This window comes from Chaetodon trifascialis, chromosome 4 (assembly GCF_039877785.1).
Source record: "Chaetodon trifascialis isolate fChaTrf1 chromosome 4, fChaTrf1.hap1, whole genome shotgun sequence".
Classification (NCBI taxonomy): domain Eukaryota; kingdom Metazoa; phylum Chordata; class Actinopteri; order Chaetodontiformes; family Chaetodontidae; genus Chaetodon; species Chaetodon trifascialis.
Genome location: NC_092059.1, coordinates 1,326,459 through 1,348,691, shown reverse-complemented (window position 1 = coordinate 1,348,691; position 22,233 = coordinate 1,326,459). Strand labels below are relative to the sequence as shown.

Below are 22,233 nucleotides of genomic sequence, written 5' to 3'. Positions count from 1 at the left end.
ACAATGCATGCTGGGAGCTGCGCTGCCGCCTGGCAACCAGCTGAAGAGAGAAAAAACATCCGCCCTGAGTACATCAGCATCAGCTGGTCCTGCTGGGAGGAAACATCTGATGTGTCCTTCATTACTCATCTGAAATGGACAGTTTGCAGGCGGGAGATCCGCGCTATCTGAAAAGGTAACGGCCGCTAACGTTAGCTTGTTTCCGTTCGTACCGTTAGCGACCAGCTCAGTGAAGCGGACAGCAGCGGGAGCTTTGCCGCCCCCTGACAGAGACACAGGCTGGTTAAACGATGGCTGCAGGGCTAACCTGTCAGGCCAAGGACTGGTCTGGGACCAAGATCCATGATAACGTGCTTTTCTGTCAGACCAGCCGTCTTAAGGTAGCTGTCACTAATTAGCGTTAGCATCATGCTAGCTGGCCAGTACGTCTGTCAAGCTAAGTGAAGACGGATCGATGATCGATCGATCAGTTTGAGGGTTGAAAAAATCCAACAACAATCAGTTCAAGAATTTAAGAATTAAATTAATGCTTAAAGTGGCCCTTTTTACTGTCCTGCTGGTAAAAGTTCACACTGCTGCTAAATGAATGCTTTAAGGAGAATAATTAGCTTTAAACAAAGGTCTAATATGTTGACTCAGCGACACACACTGAACACACACATCCAAAAAGACAGAACATAGAACAAACAGTGTAACTTAAAGCACAGGTGTGTATAATGACTGAAGGTGTGCTTTAGATCTGTGTGTCTGTGCAGTCTGACCTGCACGTTCAGGTTCTGTTCCTCCTCATACAAACAAACAGATGATAACGTGTTAAAACACACATCAGTCTCCAGTGAAACCTCTGTGTCATCATGTGGCTGTTTTAAGACCCCGCTCGCTTCTCTTGCAGGAGAGTGAAGGGCTGCACCCTTGACGTCCACCCCACTGAGAAAGCCCTCGTGGTTCAGTATGAGGTGGAGGCAACGATCCTGGGGGGGCTGGGGGACGCCATGGTTGGAGAGCGCAAGGAGTGTCAGAAAATGTGAGAATCCTAGTTTGTGTTCATTTCTCTCTGTTTTCAGCCAGGTGTTGTCTCACCTGCTGCAGTTTCATTTGTCCTCGTCTTTATTCTGTCTTCAGGATTCGCCTGAAGAGCTTGAACGCCCACACAGACACGGCCTCTCTGGCCCGGAAGGTGGTGGAGGAGTGTCGGCTGATTCACCCGTCCAAGCTCCGCGAGGTGGAGCAGCTGCTCTTCTATTTGCAAAACCGCAAGCAGTCAAACGGTACTGAAGCGTTCATCGTCACCTTTTCACAAACAGCACCGACGTGTTCAGAGGAAGTCATTGACGCTGAACGTTTTCCTTCACAGACAATCAGGAGAAGAAACGCGTCTCACCTCGAGACTTCACGCCTTATGCAGGAGTGGAGGTGAGAGACGAGTGTGTGTGTGTGTGTGTGTGTGTGTGTGTGTGTGTGTGTGTGTGTGTGTGTGTGTGTGTGTGAGAGGCTGAGCTCATTGTGTTGAACCGTGTTTTTTTTGCCTTCAGCTGGACGAGGAGGCGAACATCAACAGCATTGAGGAGTATGTGGAGCTGCTGTATGAAGACATCCAGGAGAAGATCAGAGGAGCCACACTCATCCTCCAGCTGGCTCGTAACCCGGACAACCTGGAGGAGCTCATCCAGAACGGTACCTCCCACTGCTCAGTGAAGAACTGCTGTATTCAGATTCAGGGGTCGGTTCACCTGAGTTACAAAGACCTCAGATTTCTTCTTTTAGCTTCATTCAGATTTTGTGTTCATGCAGAAAAGTTCCACAGAAATCCAACAGCATGCTTACAACCAACACCAGAACATTGATTTTCCATTTTCACAGTTTTAAGAGACTAGATGACATAACAGAGTTTAATTTGCTGTTTTGTGTAAATCATTTGAACAGTTGTTTTTGTCACATCATTTTCTCGCTCCTGGTTTATTTCTTACGCCTCTCTGCTCACTGACTCTGCAGGCTGGGCTTGAACCTGGACCTGTTCTCGTTGTGGCGTCTGAACATCTGCTCAGATTCTCTTTGTGTTTACTTTCTTTGATCACAGAGTTCCAGATGTAAATCAAAATATCATCAATTGTAGGTTTTATTGAGACAAAGCGTCTGGCAGCGAACATGTTGGCACCAGAATGAAAAAAATCTCTAATGAGACCCAGTCGTACAGTTTCAGGGTCCAGAGAGCTCTGAATAAGAAAGAAATGGCCCATGACAGATTTAAATCAATGCACTCGTTCAGATTTCAGCTGGTAATGAGCTGATTAAATACAGTTTATGGTTTCTACATGCAGAAGGTCCAAAACGGTCGACTTGACGTAAATGTAGTCATCTGATCAGGGTCTACGAGTGCACCCGAAGCGTTCACTATCAGGTCAGCATCGTCTCCTCTGGAGGCCCCCGGTGGAGCAGTGTCCACTGTCCACGTCCATTTCTGTCCCTTCAGATACTTCAGCTGTGTGACAAAACATTGGTGGAGCTCAGGTACAGAGACTCTGCCATGTCAAATCAACGTTGTTCATGTAGAGCAGCATCACAAAGCACAGTGTGTCTCAGGGGGACACACTCCTCAGACCGTCGATTCAGTCCCAAAACCCCTTCAACAGGGGCCACTGGGCTGCTAGATGCCAGAATCAGGTTTTCACTTGCTGGTTTTTCAGAACTTGACTCAATAAAAACCTTCTGCGTGGAGCTGTCGCAGGTGGTCATACGGTCCTGTCATGTGAGGGGCGTCCTTCGTCTTTTTCTGGGGTGGTTGGTGTGACAGCTGTCTCTGCGACCACAGAGCAAACTCCGTCTGCAGAGGAAGACCTGGAGATGAGGCTGACAGCGCTGCACAGGTCAGGGATGAGCTTTCACGCTTGATTATTCAGAATGTTTTCAGTTTGTGAATGCAGCGTTTCTCCCGGCGAAGTGGATCCAATCGCTGAGAGTCAAAAGTGCAAACCTCAGCTGTGCTCCACATCCAGGCCGGAGCGTGAAGGCTGTGTTTTTTTGACTGGGCTGATCAGAATGCTGCTGGAGAGGAATCGCTGGCTTTTATCAGCCCTGTTCCCGTTTAAAGAAAACACGGCTCGGCTCCAGCTCGGCTCCCCTCCGTGACAACTGGCCTGTTTCTTCCACAACAGCACGCAGCCGTCATCCTCCGCGGCCGCCGTGAGATGGCACCGCTTCATTTGTACCTGTCATAATGTGCCGTCAGCTCGCTCCGTCTGCCGCGCCGCATCAGCCGGCCCCATGGTGATAAGAGCCGAGTTTCCGTGCGAACCGAGAGGCCTGAGGTCGGCCTGGAAAGACGAGACGAACCCTGGGATGCATGTCTGTACGGGGAGAAGCACCTACAGCTCAAAACCCCCAGGAGCCCCCGACCACAGCATCCCCCACACGTTTAGACGAAGCTCCAGCTGCACTGCTCAGACTGACTCCACACGCACGCACACACTCACGTACACTCACGCACACACACGCACACTCACATACACGCTGTGCTCTTAGCGTTTCTTCCTTATCCACAGCTTTTCGTTCCTGTCCGTCCTCCTTTTGTCTGACTTTCTCTACATCTGCCTTTGTGTTTTTCTCTGTGCGTTATATGTCTTTACTGTGCGTGTGTGTGTGTGCGTGTGTGTGTTTGTGTGTGTGTGTGTGTGTGTGTGGTCAGAGACGGCCCTTGGAGCCCTGGCCAGAGTCTTGAGGGAGGACTGGAAGCAGAGCGTGGACCTGGCAACAACCATCACTTACGTCTTCTTCTGCTTCTCCAGGTGAGCTGACGTGAACACACAGAGGGTCATGACTGTCTGCGTCTCTTTGTCTCTTTGTCCCAAAGTTTCATTGAAATATGGTCTTAACTGTGGTGTGTTGAGAGCCCTTGTTTTGTTTTATCATAGCTAGACTTTGGGGAGTTTTAAGTTTTATTTAAAGTTTCCACTTCTGGACTGAAAGAGTCTGATGATGTGAACGTCGTCATCTGCCTGCAAAGACCGTCCACATGCAGCCCAACATGTATGCTCACATTGAACACGTGTGCAGACATCCAGAGTACTCGTCCACAGTGTGGACAGACAGACATAGTGTGGACAGCGTCTGCGCCTTTAGCTCGTTACTGTACTATCGGTTACTGTAGTGTGGACTCACCCATCACCAGCAGGACCATGCATGGCCAAAAGTATGTGGACAGCTGACCATAACATCCATATGAGACAATTTAATGCATCACTCCAAATCCACACACATTAATCTATAAGATCCGGCACACAGTCAGTGTTCAGCTTCATGAGTTGAGGTCAGTCTTCCAAATCAGACTGTGAAAGCATTTCTTTATGGAGCTGCTCTGTGCACGAAAAGAAAAGAAAAGAAAAGAAAAGAAAAGAAAAGAGACAAACACACAATGTTGACAAACAGCTGGAGGGACACATGCTGCAGTGTCAAGGTTTCCTTTCAGAGGACGACAGAGCCTGAAGCAGGAAAGATAAACGCAGATTAAAAGGATGTGAATGTGCACATGACTTTGGTCGTTTGGTGTATATTACTATGTATCTGAAGCACAATCCATTTGTCAGGACATCACGTCATTCGTCAGGACATCATGTCAGCTGTCAGGACATCGTGTCATTTGTAGGGATGTCGCGTCATTCGTCAGGACATTGCGTCATTTGTCAGGACATTGTATCATTTGTCAGGACATGTCAGCTGTCAGGACATTGTGTCATTTGTCAGGACATTGTATCATTTGTCAGGACATGTCAGCTGTCAGGACATTGTGTCATTTGTCAGGACATCGTGTCAGCTGTCAGGACATGGTGTATATTGTAAGGACATGGTGTCATTTGTCAGGACATAGTGTCAGCTGTCAGGACATGGTGCCAGCTGTCAGGACATGGTGTCATTTGTCAGGACATCCTGTAAGCTGTCAGGACATCCTGTCAGCTGTCAGGACATTGTGTCATTTGTCAGGACATCCTGTCATTTGTCAGGACATGGTGTCAGCTGTCAGGACATGGTGTCATTTGTCAGGACATCGTATCATTTGTCAGGACATGGTGTCATTTGTCAGGACATGGTGTCATTTGTCAGGACATCATGTCAGCTGTCAGGACATGGTGTCATTTGTCAGGACATCGTATCATTTGTCAGGACATCGTATCATTTGTCAGGACATGGTGCCAGCTGTCAGGACATGGTGTCATTTGTCAGTACATGGTGCCAACTGTCAGGACATGGTGTCATTTGTCAGGACATCCTGTCAGCTGTCAGGACATGGTGTCATTTGTCAGGACATGGTGTCATTTGTCAGGACATGGTGTCATTTGTCAGGACATGGTGTCATTTGTCAGGACATGGTGTCAGCTGTCAGGACATGGTGTCATTTGTCAGGACATGGTGTCATTTGTCAGGACATGGTGTCATTTGTCAGGACATGGTGTCAGCTGTGTGCCTGTCCCCTCTCTGTGTGCAGTGTTTCTGGGTCTCAGATTCCACAGCTCTGACCCCCCCGGTCAGCCACCTCGGCTCTGCTCTCCCCCTCTCCTACAGTAGTCGTCCACCTCTGGCAGCGTACCTAAAGTGAAGTCCTGAAGTTTCCCTCTCCAACTGGAGGTTAGGAAACACTAAAATTAGCCCTCACTAGAATAATACATAAATGTCTGTCAGAGCTGATTTGGGCTGCGAGAGGACGTCTGAGTCTGAAAACCGATCGTCACTCTTGGCTCGCGTCCACCTCCGTGTTATGGTGTTTGGATTGTGGAACGGTTCGAGTTGGACTGATTATAAGTCAGAGCGGGACGTACTGTTTGACTGAACGTGTTTTGACTTTGACAGTTTACTTTGTAAACTTCTTCAGGGGTGACGGATTGGGTCATTCTAACGACAGCTCCCAGCTGGAATCCCACACCCCAAAAAAAGCTCAGAAAATCCACTTTTGGATAAATGGACGTCTTTTTCTCTCTCTCCGTCTTAACTTTCTCCTCCAGCTTCTCCCAGTTCCATGGCCTGGTCACACATTTCAAGATTGGGGCCCTGTGTATGAACATCATCGAGCATGAGCTGAAGAGGTTTGACCTCTGGCAGGACGAGCTGCAGAAGAAGAAGAAGGCCTATATCCTTTTCTTTCCTCTGAAAGCCCGTCTTTACTGAAGGCGTCTGTGTGGAAGCTCTGTTATTTGTACCTCAGTGAAACTGTTTGATGGTCTTTGTGTAAATTTGAGCTCCTTGACTGATTTAACATGAAGAATTCTCCGAGAACCAGAATCTGAAGAAAGAGCATGAGAAGTCTTTCAGAAAGTACCAGAGTCTTCTGAGCAAGCAGGAGCAGCTCCTCAGAGGTACCGACCCTGTTCCTCCATCAGGATGTCAGACTCACGTCACCTGTGGCCTCCACCAGGTGTGGCCGCATCATGCTCTGACTGTCAGCTGCCGGACACGTTCCGCTGCAGCTAACGCTACATGCTAGTTATATTCTCACTGGGGCGTCTCTGAATCTTTAAATTCACACTGCATCTGCTGACAGTTGACTTTAAAGCAGCTGTCGTCAGTATTTTTTGATCAGATCAAATTATAATGTGAAAACAGACTGAAAACCGTCGCTCGCTGCTCATCTGTCGAGCCTGAAGCTCGCTGTCCTGCTTCGCTCTCAGCGTCGTCTTTAGAGAAAAGGCTGTTAAAAGCCTCAGTTCACCTCCTGCTGAGCAGCAAACAGCAGACTGACAGTCAGAGACGAGCTGGTGGACAGCTAAAGAGACAGATATGTCCCATTAGACATATTGGACATTACGTCCATGTCTTCTTGTTGTCAGCTCGTTCTTGTTTCTGTCACTTGTGTGAAGCAGGAGATGGAAATATAAAACAAGTGAAGTGTGGACACGAACTGTCTGTGACGTCAGTCCTGAGTGAGTTTCTCTAAATGTTTGCAAAACAAAAAAAAGAAGTGCTTCCTGTGGACGACTGAACCGGGACAGAACGTGAAGCAGCTCATCAGGTGAGATCTGGGCGTGCTCGTCGGACCAGTGGACTGAGCCGTCCTCTGTGACGTCCTCTGGCCTGTAGGAGCGGTGAAAGGTTAAACTGCCTGTCCTGTCAAAAAGAGCTTTTTTTTAACTTTTGAAGTCACGGCAGCAGGTCACACTTTACTCCAGACTCCACTGAATTTGGCGAGCTCTCTGACTGTTGGGAATGAGGCGCTCTGAGCCAACGCTGGGCTCCTCGCAGCGCCTCCAGGTGCGTTTGTTTAGCCCCCCCAGCGCCTCCAACCCCTCTGCCCTGCCAGCGGGGCCCTTAAACTTTACTTACAGTTTCAGTGGACGAGTTTCCAGAGTTATCAGAAGCATTTGGCATCTAGAACATGTGTGTTTGATGCAATCAGGCAGAGATTATGAAGACATGCAGTGTGGACATGTGCCCTGACTTTATAAGTAAAGATTTAGATTTTAGTCCTGCAGCACTTCAAAACAAGACTTACAGCTCAAACAGCAGAATGCCGACATGAAAAGTGTGAAGGTTTGCTCTTTTCTGTCACTTTAAACTGGATGTCTTTGAGTTTTGGGACAGAAGGTGTGAAGGTGTCACTTTGGGCCTTGTGGTGGTTTTTTGACACCAAACACTCGTCTCGTCCGCTGCGTTCCACCCTGCAGTTGCTCTGTGTCTGCTGCTGAACCTGGCTGAAGACACCCGCACCGAGCTGAAGATGAGGAACAAAAACATCGTCCACATGCTGGTGAAGATCCTGGACCGGGAGGACGAGGAGCTGCTGCTTGTGGCGGTCTCCTTCCTCAAGAAGCTCTCCATCTTCCTGGAGAACAAGAACGACATGGTGAGAGGGGAGGGGAGGGGAGGGGAGGGGAGGGGAGGGTGGGAGGGAGGTTTAGACGTAGCCCGTGCATGTTGTAAAGACATACACTTCCTGTTATGAGTTCCTCTAATTCAGAGTGATCACAAACACACCATTAATCATTGATTTGTTTATTAAAATAAAAAATAATCCTGCAGTGAAGCTTCTGCGATCAGCTCGTTTTGGATTCGACTTTTAATTTTTATTAATGAGCAGCTCGTTGGAGCAGCTCGGACTAACAGATTCATGGCGTCTGCGACTTGTTTGCCTTTTTCTAATCATGCTTTCTATGAGTGGAATCAATCCTTTACGTCTCTAATGGATGTGTTCTTTAACAGCGTGTAGACTCAATGAGTCAAATTAAGAGGAAGCAGTCTTTATTTGCTCTGTGACATATTTTGACAAATAGCTGTAACGCCGCAGAAATGCCGGTTGAAGCCACGCTGATCAGATTTCAGTTAATAAATGCTCAGAAGGTCCACTTCTGTCCACGTGTCCCACGGCGCTCGTACAGGAACCTCACTGCTCCGGCTCGCGCTGATCCAGCTCCACCTGGTTCCAATCTCAGCCTGTGGGTCTTTATCAAAGCCAGACCCTGTTAGGAACTGGTTTTATCTCCTTGTTTCCCCTTCAGTGTATCTTTGATTCAGATTAAAGAACCCTTCAGGGGGTTTAGAGCCACTCCAGCATGTGTCCGGCAGGAAAATGGAGGTTTCAACACTGCGAGCAGATCAGTTTACACGAGGGAGATGATTCCCGTGAAGGAGTCGCTCAGAGATGATGCAGAGCTGTGTGTCAGCGGCTTTTATTTACTCAGCAAACATGTTGTGACTTTCTCCTCATCAGATGAGACGTCAGCGCAGCCTGATGAGTATTTGTCCTGCTGCTGCCGCTAATGGAGGGGGGGCGTCGGCGGTAATCGACACAGGCTGCAGCTGATTACGCTGCTCGAGGTCTGGTTTGCGATGGTGCGACTGGAGCTGGTTTTGCACACAGTAGCAGTGAGAGCGTTTTAACTGGGAGCAGGTTGCGTCACCGCGATGTCTGGCTGCGGGGAGACCACAGGAGAGGCGAGCAGACGTTAGCGAGCCGCCGCGGACGGGCTGGTTCTGCTGCGTCACGCTGGCCGCCACGGCAACAGCGTGCCGATCGACGCCACCGCTTTGTCTCTGAGCTGCGTGGTGCCGTCAGCTCAACACCTCCACCTGCCTGTAGGCCACGTGAACCTATGGAGACGAGAGCAAAGGCAAGATTCAGCGTTTCTGCAGGTGTCAGCTGACTGTTGTCTCGCAGATGATTCACTCAGAACAGCGTCCTGTTTGTCAGTGTGAGGCTTCACAGGCTTCACAGTCAGAAGAGAGTTTCAACTTTTTGTCTAATAATTCAGCGCTGACTTTCCAGTCATATGTATATTTAAATATTAAGGCTAAATATTTCAGGAAAAAATAAAGTATAAATTATTATAACTTGTATGTAAATAAAATACAGATTCTTTTGCCACGAAATATAAAACAAACTGACGTCACAGCACGTCTAAAGATGTATTCAGATTCTTCACTTAAGCAAAAATATCAGGAAAAAATCCTCTGGTACATTTAAAACTAAGTTTTACTTCATTAAGTCTTCATGATGCAGAATGATGCTTTTCGTAGTGTAGTATATTTAATATTATTGGATTGTTATTAATGATTTGTGATGTGTAAGCAGTAGTGTTTGTCACAGTGGAGCGAGTCTTACCCACTTTATGTACAATTAGCTGCTTTAATATGATTTATTATCAAAATTCCATTTCATTTATTCAGTGTTAAACAGAAACGTTTGGTCCATTTGAAAACAAACCAAACAAGAGCTGATTCTGACTAAAGAGACGTGAACAGGACACTTTTTCACATGACTGACTGATTCGTTAGTGACGCTGTGTTAAAGTGATGAAAACCTGTGGAGCTGTTGTTTTATCAGGACGAACATTCAGTCGATTGTCGTCTTTATTCCAGAACAAAATGAGGCCAGAGGGACAGAATCAGGTCCTGACATCACTTCCTGTCTGTCATCAGGCTTTCTGAACATGTTCCTGGAGTTCAGAGTCGACTGCAGCTCGTGCTGTTACAGACGAAACCTTTGATTTCATGAAGTGAAACCTCGGTTCATTTGTCAGGATACAAAAAACTAAACTCCTGAAATCTTTCCTCCTGTCCTCCACGTCCTCCTGCGCTGTCCTCAAACGTCTTCTTTCAGACACGTCTGCGGTCCGACTCTCTGCTCATATCTCAGCACTTCCCTGGTCTCAGGTCTTTCATTCTGGAAATAATAATCCTCAAAAACAGAGTATTAAGCAGGAAATATGACAGTGTTTTGTAGAAAATGTGGCCTGCAGTGGAGACGGAGCTTCCTGTTCTTTCAGACGTCGCTGTGTTTTTGTTCCTCTCCTGTCTGCAGGCTGAAGCGTTGGCCGTGGAGAAGCTGGCCCGGCTGCTCCCCTGCGAGCACGACGAGCTCCAGAGCACCTCCTTACGCCTCTTGCTCAACCTGTCCTTCGACACAGCGCTGCGCAGCCAGATGGTCCAGGCGGGACTGCTTCCCAAACTGTCCTCGCTGCTCGGTAAATGAGAGTGTGTGTGTTTATGCCTCGGCCTGTGCTGTGTGTGTGTGTGTGTGTGTGTGTGTGTGTGTGTGTGTGTGTGTGTGTGTGTGTGTGTGTGTGTGTGTGTGTGTGTGTGTGTGTGTGTGTGTGTGTGTGTGTGTGTGTGTGTGCGTGCGTCTGTATCAGGAGCCTCGTGTCATAAGCAGCAGTGATCCCTGGCGAGCGGCAGCGGAGCCTCTAATTAGTTATTTCTGAGGCGTGCGTGCAGGTGCAGCTTCCACACGGCGTCCGGAGCTGGCGACCATTAGAGCAGTGACCTCCTGAAAGCTCCAGCATGCGATTGGTGCGTCGTGTCATCCGCGGGGCGTGTGACACACAGAGGCATCTCTGACAGGCCTTTTGAAGCCTCTCGGGGAGGCTCGGGTGACGGCGCATAATTAATATCATATATTTGTTAGAATAACATGCCAGAGCCTCTGCACAAATGTTGTTTTTGCAGGAGCCGGCCAGAGAGGCGGAGAGGCCTTCAGAGATTTAGGCAGGGCTGTTTTTGGGAAGTGGCGGGTGGGGGTTCCTCGTTCAGGAAGCGAGGCACACACATAATATGAGTTAACGCTGAAATATTACGCTTGCTCACGGCTTTGACACTGTTGAGTTTGCCGTGTTTGCGTGTTTGTGCGTGTGTGTAATCCGCCCTGTATGTGAGCCGAGGCGCCATTAATCATCTGCTTTCATGGCCGACCGTCCTCTGTTCTGCTGACACGCTCTGCACGAGGACCCCGGTCTTATCTGTGGGACGCTCTGCCGGCCCCCGCCCCCCCCATCCAGAGCCGACCTGGGGTCACGACCCCCGGTGATAAGATGAAAGCGAGGGAGGCTCCACTTGTCATCATCACCTCTCACTTGATCCGTCCCAGCAGCACCTGAACGCAGCAGAAAGCAGAAGACCCTCTGTGTCAGGAGGAGTTCAGGTCAGCCTCTGAGATGTGATCTGTTGATCAGAAGAGGATCTCACAGACTGATCCTGGAGCGCCGTCATTGGCTGCCCGGCCGCCTCGTTTGTCGCTCAGCAGCTTTTTTCCCTCTGTGGTCATTACACTGCATAAACAAATTAGACTGGAGTGGGGGAGGGGCCTCTTAAAGAGTGTGTTGTTATGCTGTGTGGTGTATGATGTCTCCAAAGACCAAACCCAGCTCTCTTATTTATCCAGAGTGCAGTAACAGCGGAGCGGCGCTGTCCGCAAACCGAGCCCAGACGCCTCTTAATGCCTGCGGCCGTGACTTTACGAAGGTTAGGCGGTTTTAAATCAGGCTGGGGTGTAACTGCAGTTTAGCTCTCCCACTAACTGCCCATGAACAGTCTAGTTAATTCTCAACAGCCCCCCCTCACCTTTTTTCCTCTCCCCTGCCCCAACCCGACCAGTGTTTTGAACATTTAATGGGATCTCTCTCCTCACCCATAAAGGATCCTCCATCTTCCTACCAGCACAGCGAGGGTGTGTGTGTGTGTGTGTGTGTGTGTGTGTGTGTGTGTGTGTGTGTGTGTGTGTGTGTGTGTGTGTGTGTGTGTGTGTGTGTGTGTGTGTGTGTGTGTGTGTGTGTGTGTGTGTGTGTGTGTGTGTGTGTGTGTGTGTGTGTGTGTGTGTGTGTGTGTGTGTCCGCTTGTTTTCGTGTGCATTTCAAGGTATTGGTTGAGCTAAAGGATGGCTAATGAGAAGCACATGTTCAGCCAATGGCTGGCTGTGCTGGCAGGCCGGAGCAGCAGCAGCGTAGCTTTAACTTATTAAAGGCAGTAAAATTGATGCTTCCTCCTGTTTTCCCAATTAAAGCTCGAAGCCGTCTCTCCTCTCCCTCTCTCCCTCCTGTGATTCCAGGGGTTCACTGAGCACATCTGGATCTAATCGTGGGCGATAAGGCTCCCTGTACGGCCGGTGACCGAACACGGCTGGGACCAGTTTTAACTGGGCCTGGTTGGGGCTTTGGAGGCTGGTGGGCATTACAGGAGGTCTGTCAGTGGTTCTGGTCCAGTGAAGAGCGTCTCTCTTAACACTTCTCTTAATGAAAAGTTCCCGGGTCAAACTCTGGTCTGAACTCTATTAATTCTCTGTGGCTGGCCCCTCCTCCGGGCCCCAGCCCCCCCCACAGCCCCCACAGCCCCCCAGCTGTGGTCAGAGGTCAAACTCATGAAGGTCCTGGGCTCACTGACAGTCTAACACTCAATCCATTCTGTCTTTATCTCCCTCATGCTGCTGCTGAGGCTTGATAAGATCGACTGTAGAGACGGGCGATGAACTCATTTTATCAGACAAACATTAAAGCGTCAGTTCACCCAAATTACAAAAAGCCTGCAGCGGTATCAACCTGTGCAGACGGTTGGTTTTATATGTGCAGGCGTTGATGTGTCTGCCTCTCAGAGGAGGTGAATAGAGTTTAATGTGCAGCACTCACAGCGTTAATCAATATTTTCATGCTAGCGGTGGATCAGTTACTGTGTGTAATGTGAAGGTGTCACTCACAGTGACCGCCAGACACCAACAGAGCCTCTCAGCCTCTTTTAGCTCCTCGTTTTGGTTTTGGGCCACATTTCCTGTTGGGTTCAGCCTCGGTGTTTCTGGCAGCTCGAAGCTGAGATAAATCCACCGACAGCAGACGGTTCAGAGCCGAGCTGGTGAGCAGAGTTTAGCTGTTAACTGTTGGTGGAGGCCAGAAACAGAGCTAAGAACGAGTGACGATTGGACCTCTGCTCATCAGGTGACACAAACACACCTCGCTGGGATGCTCGTGTTGGTGTGTGTCTGATGATTTGTAAAGAGACCACTGTGCTAACACCTTTCCATAACTCCTTTATGAGGGTTTCAGCTTGTTCCACTGCCTCCAAGCAGCACACATAATTACTGATGCAGCGTCACATTCGACATGAATGTCTTTCCACAAACAGCGTCCTCTGTGTCCAGCGTTCTTCTGGATGATCCACAGGCCTCACGTCCAGTTTTCATTGGACCCGCTTCACACTGAAGGAACGTCCACAGTGAGGTCTGTGGATTACCGTCTGTGATCTGTGCACACGGTGCTTGTTAGCAGATACAGTCTGCAGGCTTCAGTAGCTTCAGTGAGGTTCCATTCACTTCCATTGCTTTGTGCTGGAGGCGGAGATTTAATAACAAATAAAGTAAGTGAGGAAATCTCTTTTGTGATTGGGATAGCGTCCCTTAAAGCAGCATTAAAGCTTGCCTTTGTCAGCTGCTGCTGCTCCACATTTCTCCTTTAAATGTTGTTTTTCCTCTGGTTAGCTGCCCGTGAGACGCGACAAAGTGAGAAAGTGCAGCCTTACTGACGCCGATCTGCACCGAATACCGTTTGACCTCCGACAGGAACACCGTTAAAAAGACCATTCAGCCATTAATATTTTCAAAAAACACACAGCTCTCCTAGATGTGGTCATTGGCGTCCTGCAGAGCGTTACGGCACAACCAGTCATTCATCCATTGACTCTCCTCCTTTTGCTCTGTTTACGTTGCAGCTGACGAGGGCCAGAGACAGCTCAGCATGTGCATTCTGTACCACATCAGCATGGACGACAGATTCAAGTCCATGTTTGCCGACACAGACTGCATACCGCAGGTGAGGCTGGCTAATGTACGCCGCCAGCAGACCAAGACAGACACATTAGCATCGGCAGCTAACGCACCCGGGAATGAATGCATGAGAGGCAGAACGAGAGGGGGGAAGCACGCCACATGTGGAACCAAAAACCACTCCAGGACTCTGCTCAGTCTTTGCTCGCGCTGCGATGACAACTTTGTTTTTCCTGCTCTCCCTCTCTTTCCACCGAGGCCTGGAAAGATCTTTGCCCCGTCCTCTTCTGTGTCTTCGTCACATATTATCCTCAGAATCGTTTGTCCAAACTGGACTGAAGCTGCAATGATGAAAGTTGAGTTTACTGCTGAAGCTCAGAGCCCTTCAGGCTGATTTCCTTTAACTTTCGCTGAGTTCGACTCCCGCCTGATGGCGTTGACCCGGTCAGTCGCTCCTCTCGTCACTCCTCCATTAGCTAAATGTGCGCAGTGTTTGTTTGTTGGATTGGGTGTAAATGCCGGCCAGATGTGGCGGAGAGTTGGCTGTTTGTTCAGAAGGTCACGTCAGCGGCAGATCTGAACCTCGGGGCCCCCCGTGGTAGAAAGGATGCTGGCTGGCAGCATGACCAGGACGTGACCTCTGACCCTGCCCGAGGCCCGCCTTCTCTCCCCTCTGCTTCCCTGTTTCTGAAATGCTGTCCATCCATCTCGTGCTCTGTTTTGGCCATTTTTGAAAAACGTCCTGCTCTGGCATGTCCTCAGCCACATTTTATAATTATACACAGAGTGGATGAGTTTCATCATTTTAGATGAAATTAGACTTTTTAGAAAGGAGCATTCAGTGACAGCAGCTGAAAGCGTCATGTCATGTTTTGCTTTATTTTTTTAATACTCTGACCCCCCAGCTCCAAAACCCCTTTTGTCCCATATCGTGTCTACTGTCCCTCCGTCTGTCCCGTTTGTAAAATTCCTTCTTAACAAAGCGTTTCCCACCTTTCATCATCTCTCACCTCCTGTACTCTTTTAAGAGCTTTCTCTTTTATCACTTTCCCAGGCTGGTGGCTGCCCTGCCCCTTCCCCTTCCCCAGCTTTTAATGGGGTCACTGTTTGGAGCTGGATGTGGGGTTCCAGAGCGGGGATGTCAGGAGCGAGGGAGGAGAGGGGCGGAGGTTGTGGTGGTGGTGAGGTGGAGGTGGAGGTGGAGGTGGCCGCGCTGGTCGGACTGCAGCGCGGCGCTGCGGCCCTGACTGGGCCTCCGGTGGCTGTCTGTGGTAAATAAGCAGAGGCAGGTGCCAGAGAGTCTAGACGGGGCTGATTTGGGGGCCGGGGCCCCTGGTATGTGATACCCAACCCAGGCCCGGCCCAGCCTTTCTCTCCCTCTCTCTGATTCCTGACTCCTCACAGGGAGCAGTGCACCTCTGCCCCCCCGCCGCCCCCTCGGCTCAAAGCTTTTCCTGTTTAATGTTAAATCAGTGCAGGAGAGACGGACAGATGAGGGAGGAGGAGTTGGAGGAGGAGGAGGGTGGTGGGAGGTTTGGGAGTGAGGCTTGCCTTCCCTTTATCTCTAACGCTCTCTTTCTAAAGCACAAACTCACTGTTTGTTTGTTTTTGTGTGTTCCTCCTCCTCACTCTCTGTTGCTCTCCAGGGCTCAGGCGTCGATGGCTGGCTTTAACGTGATTGGAGGAGATTGTAGAATTGCTCTTTAAAAATCTTTTTATGATCAGGCACACACACACACTCACACACACACACACTCACACACACTCACACACTCACACACATGCGCGGCGTAAAGAAACGTTCGTCTGCAGTATCTGCAGCTGTACGTAAACACTGACACGTTATTCTAACACGATGAACTCGTGACTTCTTCTTCTGTGCCTTATTGATGCGTTTGAGTCTTGACATCGGTTACCTGTGATTGACAGCTGATGAAGATGATGTTTGACTGCGTGGAGGACCAGATGGACGTTGAGCTCATCTCACTCTGCATCAACCTGGCTGCTAACAAGAGTAACGCTCAGGTCTTCTGTGAAGGTATGAGCTCTAGATAAAGATGAGCTCGATGTATGAGCCTCCTGGTGTTGTTTAAATCTGAAAGCCCCCCCTCCTCCCCCCAGGTAACGGCCTGAAGATGCTGATGAAGCGTGCTGTGAAGCTGAAGGATGTTTTGGTGATGAAGATGATCAGAAACCTTTCTCAGCACAGCGGACCCACAAAGAGCCTCTTCCTGGTCAGTTCTGCTCTCTTAAAGTCTTAAAGCTGAAACAGCATTATTACTTCTGTCTTTGTTGAATTCTGTCTTGTATCGTCACTTCACGCTCTCACTGATGAAGATGTTTCTGTGTAACTCCCTCTCTCCCTCTCTCTCTGTGTGCTGGCAGGACCACGTCGGTGACCTGGCAGCTCAGATCAGCGAGGAGGAGGCTGAGGAGTTTGTGATCGAGTGTCTGGGCACGCTGGCCAATCTGACCATCCCTGACCTGGACTGGGCTCTGGTCCTCAAGGAGTACAACCTGGTGCCCTACCTGAAAGACAGGCTCAAACCAGGTGTGTGACGTGCCCACAGCACGGACCTTCACGTCTTAAACAAAGCTTTGAACAGACAGTAATGCGTCCATGCTCCAGCCCATGACCCCGCCACAGGTCTCCCATGTCTCCTTTAAAAGCAATTCAATTCAATTCAATTTTATTTGTATAGCGCCAAATCACAACAGAAGTTGTCTCAGGACACTTTCCATATAGAGCTGGTACAGACCAAGCTCTTTTATCTACAAAGAAACCAACAATTCCCCCATGAGCAAGCACTTGGCGACAGTGGCGAGGAAAAACTTCCTTTTAACAGGCAGAAACCTCGAGCAGAACCAGACTCTGGGTGGGAGGCAGTCAGAGAGAGAGACAGAGACAGAGACAGAGACAGAGAGACAGACATGCAAAGACAGAGCAGAGACCAGGTCCCTCCCTGCCCTGACTTAACCTCCAACTGCTCTCCCTCAATCACACTATCAGTGAAGTGTCACTGGTGGTGGACGATGTGAGGATGGAGGATCCTCATCGGGGTCTGGACCTTATCTTTACCTCTCATGACCGCTGACCTCCTGACCTCAGTTTCCCTTTTTTGTCTTTGTTAAGGCAGAATTAAAAGTCTGCTGGAGAATCTTGAAGTCATTTCATTGACAGAGTGGAATGGAAATAATAATAATAATAATAATAATAATAAGAGTGACGCAAACAGAAAACACGACATCAAAGCTGAGAGACCAGGACGGCTCTTCAGTTACAGTCACAGTTAGTCATTTCCAGACACTTTTATCCAAAGCGACACATGTGAATTCACACAGTTTTGGGGTTCATTATCTGCCCAAGGATGCTTCAGCATGTGGACTGCCGAGGCCAGGGATCGAACTGCCGACCTCCTGCTTGGCAGACCACCGCTCTACCCCCTAAAGTTCACACCGAGCTAGCCAAAAACTGTTTCCTCTCTGTTTTTGTTGAATTACTGTGATGAAGAAATGTGCGTCCAACACGTTAATGAAACGAGACGTCTTCGCCTCCACTCGTCCAGAGGCCTGAGCTGAGACACGTGTCCACATTATTGTTCATGTAGGAGATGTGAACTGCTGCAGGTCTCAGGTCTGCCATGTTCTGGATCCTTTGGGCTCAGTTTTCCATGGTTTCCTCCTAGATCAGATTTGCGCCCCTCAGGATCCAAGTGGACTCTCTCTAACTCTAACTTAGAACAAGAATCCTGACACATTAAAAAGGTCTGTTTGTCCCTCTGATTGGGGTTTTCAGTCCGGCCTGGTGAACTTCAGCCCTCTGTGATCCACCACTGAACCCACAAAGATCTGATTCTATCAAACCCTCAAACAAAAAAGGCTGATGAGTCATTGATTGATCCTAAAATGAGCCGCTGGTGATGCTTAAAAAAATAGACAGCCGTTTTCTAACCTGATTTTTCCGAGTGTGGTTTCCAGGCGGCGCTGGTGTTCAGCTGCAGCCTGAGCCCAGCAGCTCCGTGGACACGCAGATGTTCACCGTACAGGCTGAACGTGGATGTTTTCTCTGGCTCGGCGCTCGGCTCTGCTCGCCTTCAGAGGCCAACTGTTTTACAGGATCAATGAGCTCGCTCTGCCAGTCAGCCGCTCAGCTTGTTCTTTCCCTGATGTCAGGTTCTGCTGAGGATGACCTCATTCTGGAGGTGGTGATCATGATTGGCACCGTGTCCATGGATGACTCTTGTGCCGCCATGCTGGCCAAGTCCGGCATCATTCCTGCTCTCATCGAGCTGCTCAATGGTAAGAACCAACTCTGTGCTGCAGTGTGTCTGAGCTTTGGGTCAGGGAGGAGAAGACAGGCCAGGTCCTGGTCTCAGTCCTGCTCTTTACTGTAATTCAATGAAAGCGATGATGTGATGATTGTGAAATGAGTTTGACTGTAATTAGTGTTTTCTGAGCAGAAACTCAACTCGCTGTTTGCATGATTGTGTGTTTGAATGACTAGAAATGATGCTGGTTAAACAGCAGTGAGCAGGACGCTGCACAGACACTGACCAGTCTTTAATCTGTCTCTTGTATGTCTCCAACACGACAGTAGTTCTTTGTGTTTTTCCAGAGAAAAGATTTCAGGAGAAGTTTAACCAAAAATCTGTGACGCAGCGTTTTAGTCCTCGAGGCACAAAGCCTTTGAATGATTTCAGTAATAGATGAAGCAGGACTGACAAAACTACAAAAATACAGTTCAGGATGCAGGAAATCAACCAAACCAAAGAAAGCTTGAGAGTCACAGGACTCTTTGTCTCTCAGCTCAGCAGGAGGACGACGAGTTTGTCTGTCAGATCGTCTACGTCTTCTATCAGATGGTCTTTCACAAAGCCACCAGGGACGTCATCATCAAAGACACGCGTATCCTTTTCCTCATTCTGAGGTTTTGAGGACGTTCCCGTCTCCTGTGGGGGACAGAGCAGTCTCCTTCAGCCACATGGCACCTCTCTGTTGTCTCTACACGAGAGAGGATCCTCTTCTGTCCCCGTTCGACTGATCGAGCATCGAAGGTCCCAGAGAGCGTGAGCTGTTTCCTCTCCTTGACTCAGACTCCCAGAAGCCCCGGCGTACCTCATCGACCTGATGCACGACAGCAACGCAGAGATCCGCAAAGTCTGCGACAACACGCTGGACATCATCTCTGTGAGTATCCAGATGCCCTTCAAGGAGCTGTCGCTTCTCCTTTTGTTCCCTCAGTGAGACGTTAGCATCGCTTTCATGTGTTTTCAGACAAAGTCTCAGTTTATCCAGTGACCACAAACTGAGGTCAGCGAGACACATGGAGGCTTTGGGGGGTCTGCGGTCAGGGCGCTGTACTTGGATGCTTGGATAGGAGATGCCCAAAAACCCATAAAACACACAAGATAAATGAGCTGAGATTCATATTTCACTGTCATTATTAAAAAACAGCGAATCAAAGGATCAATAACTCCTCTGATGTTCTTACGCAGCCCGTTTTTCCTGATGTGCTCGAGTCCAGTTTGACATGAGCGATTAACCGACTGATGAATTCCTAAATCACCTTGTGACTGACAGGTGTGGTCAGCTCCCAGTCAGTGTGTGATCGCTGCCAGACCTCAGATCAGCGAAATTAGCTGTAGATTATAGGCAGGCAGTGCAGCGGGCAGAGGAAGTGTTCCATTGAAATTATCAGTGAGACCTATTAAGATGTGAACCACATGAAAGGCAGCCGGTGAGCTCTGGAGTGTGTCAGCGGCTGGACAGCAGAGGTGAGAGGGAAAGCAGAGCTGAGGACGCACACATACGCGCACACACACACACACACACACACACACACACACACACACACACACACACACACACACACACAATCATTAGCGCCTGGCTGTGCGGGGTCCTTCTGGCAGCACACGCCATAACTGTGCAGTCCTGAAACGTTCGCCTTTGATCATTGTGGCCCAGCTCGTGTACAAACACACACTCACACACACACACACACACACACACAGCTTCACAAGAAACTTTGTAGATGCTCCAAGTGGGACAGAGGCCTGATTCACAGGATATTCTTAGCGGGGCCGTATTTCCAGAGGAACCTGTCGAGAAGCTCGGAGTCGCCGTGCACTTCCTCGCCCCCGCTGTGATGAGCTCAGCTGCTAACAGCTGATTAGTCATATTAAACAAACATAAGAATCTAACTCTGTCAAACCCTGAGTCATGACGCTTTTTCGGCCTCTCAGTCTGACTGAACGTGTCGCTGTCGGCGCGGCGCGGGGACCTCGGCGTGGCCGTCAATGGGCCCGTTTGAGTCGTGCCGGCGGCGGCCATCACTGCCTGCGGCGCTCTGCTCTGCGTCGCAGCGATTAATCTCTCAGCTCGGGGCGTCGCGCTCTCAAAGGCCGCCTTTATCGCCCCCCCCTTCAGCCCCTGCAGAGAAAAGAAAACACAACTTTATTAGCTGTAGTGAGAAGATGGAGACAACACACACACACACACACACACACGCCTGCACACACACTTCCTCTCTCCAGTGTTTGTGGGTCTCACACACACACACACACACACACACACACACACACACACACACACACACACACATGCCTGCACACACACTTCCTCTCTCCAGTGTTTGTGGGTCACGCACACACACACACACACACACACACACACACACACACACACACATGCCTGCACACACACTCCGTTTCTCCTCCTCACACATGCTCAGGAAGTTCTCCTTCCACGCTGAGATGGATGGTTTTGATGATGAGGAGAGAGCAGTCGCTTCACTCAGGCACCGTATTGATCAGCTGACAGGAAGCGTCTGATGAGACGGTGTGGCTGAGGACGGCTGTCTGTGGGACAGTCTGGGGTTGCACTGAAACAAAGATCCCCCCCCAGGCGTGTGCTGAGGCACACATACGTGTAAAATCCTAAAAGATATTCAGCTGCTGCACAGACGACATGTTTCAGCTTCAGGCTTCACCATCAAGCTGCTGTAAACTGAATGTTGAACCAGGATTCATCCAAAGTGCTTGTGATGTCACTAATTATGCTCGTTCAATTAGCACAAAGTAAATCTTTATAATTTGCACTGAATGTGAAAACGGCCTCTGCACATCCATCCAGGAGCGAGAAGAAGGCACGTTTTTGACAGAAGGAGGACTTGAAGATGAAGTTTGATGATGCTGGCGCTGTTCCTCTAGCGCCACCAGCAGGACAGAGTTTTCTCTTGTCCTGTGAAATGTGTGGATTGACAGAGACCATCATGGCTCTCAGTCCATGAATCCTGCTGATTTTTGCTGTAGCGCCACTGTGAGGTTGACATCTGTGGCTCAGATTTGAATTGCTCAGCAGCTGTTGGATGAACTGAAGTTTGGTTCAGACATTCATGTTTTCCTCACGTTAAAATTATTTAAATTTTCATCCGTCATCAGGTCAAAATTTCAGTTTGATGTACAAACACCTCCAGTTAATCACACTCCCCATCAGCTGCGCTCTGTGTTTAGCAGCTAATTAGCAGCTGTTAGCATGCTAACAAGCTAAAGTAAGACGATGAGCGTCGTACACATTCAACCTGCTGAATATCAGCATGTTAGCATCGTCATTATGAGCATGTTAGCATGTAGCTCCAAGCCCCGCGCTGTGCAGAGCTGCTAGCATGGTTAGCATGTTTCACCGTTAGCTCTGACCGTAGACACAGTCGAACCAGTACCTCGACAACAATACGGTAACCAATATGTTTCTGTTGCCTGCTGTGAGTTTTGACGGTGATCTGTGGACAAATGTCTCCGGTTTTCTGTCTCCGTCCTCGTGGCTGCAGGAGTATGACGAGGAGTGGGGGAAGAAGATCCAGACGGAGAAGTTCCGCTGGTACAACGGTCAGTGGCTGGAGATGGTGGAGAATCGTCAGATGGACGAAGCAGAGGAGCCCTTCCTGTACGGGGAGGACGGAGAGTCCTTCATCGGGAACGGAGACATCCTGGAGAGACCTGAGCTGTTCTACAGTGCCGGTACTGAGAGCGTCTTTACGTTGGAGGACAGGCTCGTCTGCCAGCGTGACGTCAGCACGTGTTCGTTTAACTGTTTGTCCTCTTTGATCCAGATGGGATCATCTCAGCAGACGGAGCCATCAGTCCTGAGTTCTACACCGATTTCCACAGTGGAGAGCTGGGACACCTTGGATTCATGAGCAGGTATGGAGCCCCCCCCCCCCCACCCCCGTCCCG

General features: G+C 49.4%; 1 protein-coding gene across 1 annotated transcript in view; it reads left to right on the top strand.

Annotated features, from left to right (window-relative positions):
* kifap3a (kinesin-associated protein 3a) overlaps nt 1-22,233 on the top strand; it is a 29,068-nt gene continuing 6,835 nt past the window's right edge. The window contains exons 1-19 of the mRNA XM_070960154.1: nt 1-175; nt 893-1,024; nt 1,123-1,268; nt 1,355-1,413; nt 1,533-1,674; nt 3,683-3,782; nt 5,991-6,115; nt 6,243-6,341; nt 7,647-7,825; nt 10,280-10,442; nt 13,945-14,045; nt 15,929-16,037; nt 16,121-16,233; nt 16,385-16,550; nt 18,173-18,298; nt 18,806-18,904; nt 19,101-19,186; nt 21,828-22,017; nt 22,110-22,200. Coding sequence (XP_070816255.1) covers nt 135-175; nt 893-1,024; nt 1,123-1,268; nt 1,355-1,413; nt 1,533-1,674; nt 3,683-3,782; nt 5,991-6,115; nt 6,243-6,341; nt 7,647-7,825; nt 10,280-10,442; nt 13,945-14,045; nt 15,929-16,037; nt 16,121-16,233; nt 16,385-16,550; nt 18,173-18,298; nt 18,806-18,904; nt 19,101-19,186; nt 21,828-22,017; nt 22,110-22,200 — 2,267 coding nt within the window. The 5' untranslated portion in view covers nt 1-134. The remainder of the gene's footprint in view (nt 176-892; nt 1,025-1,122; nt 1,269-1,354; nt 1,414-1,532; nt 1,675-3,682; nt 3,783-5,990; nt 6,116-6,242; nt 6,342-7,646; nt 7,826-10,279; nt 10,443-13,944; nt 14,046-15,928; nt 16,038-16,120; nt 16,234-16,384; nt 16,551-18,172; nt 18,299-18,805; nt 18,905-19,100; nt 19,187-21,827; nt 22,018-22,109; nt 22,201-22,233) is intronic.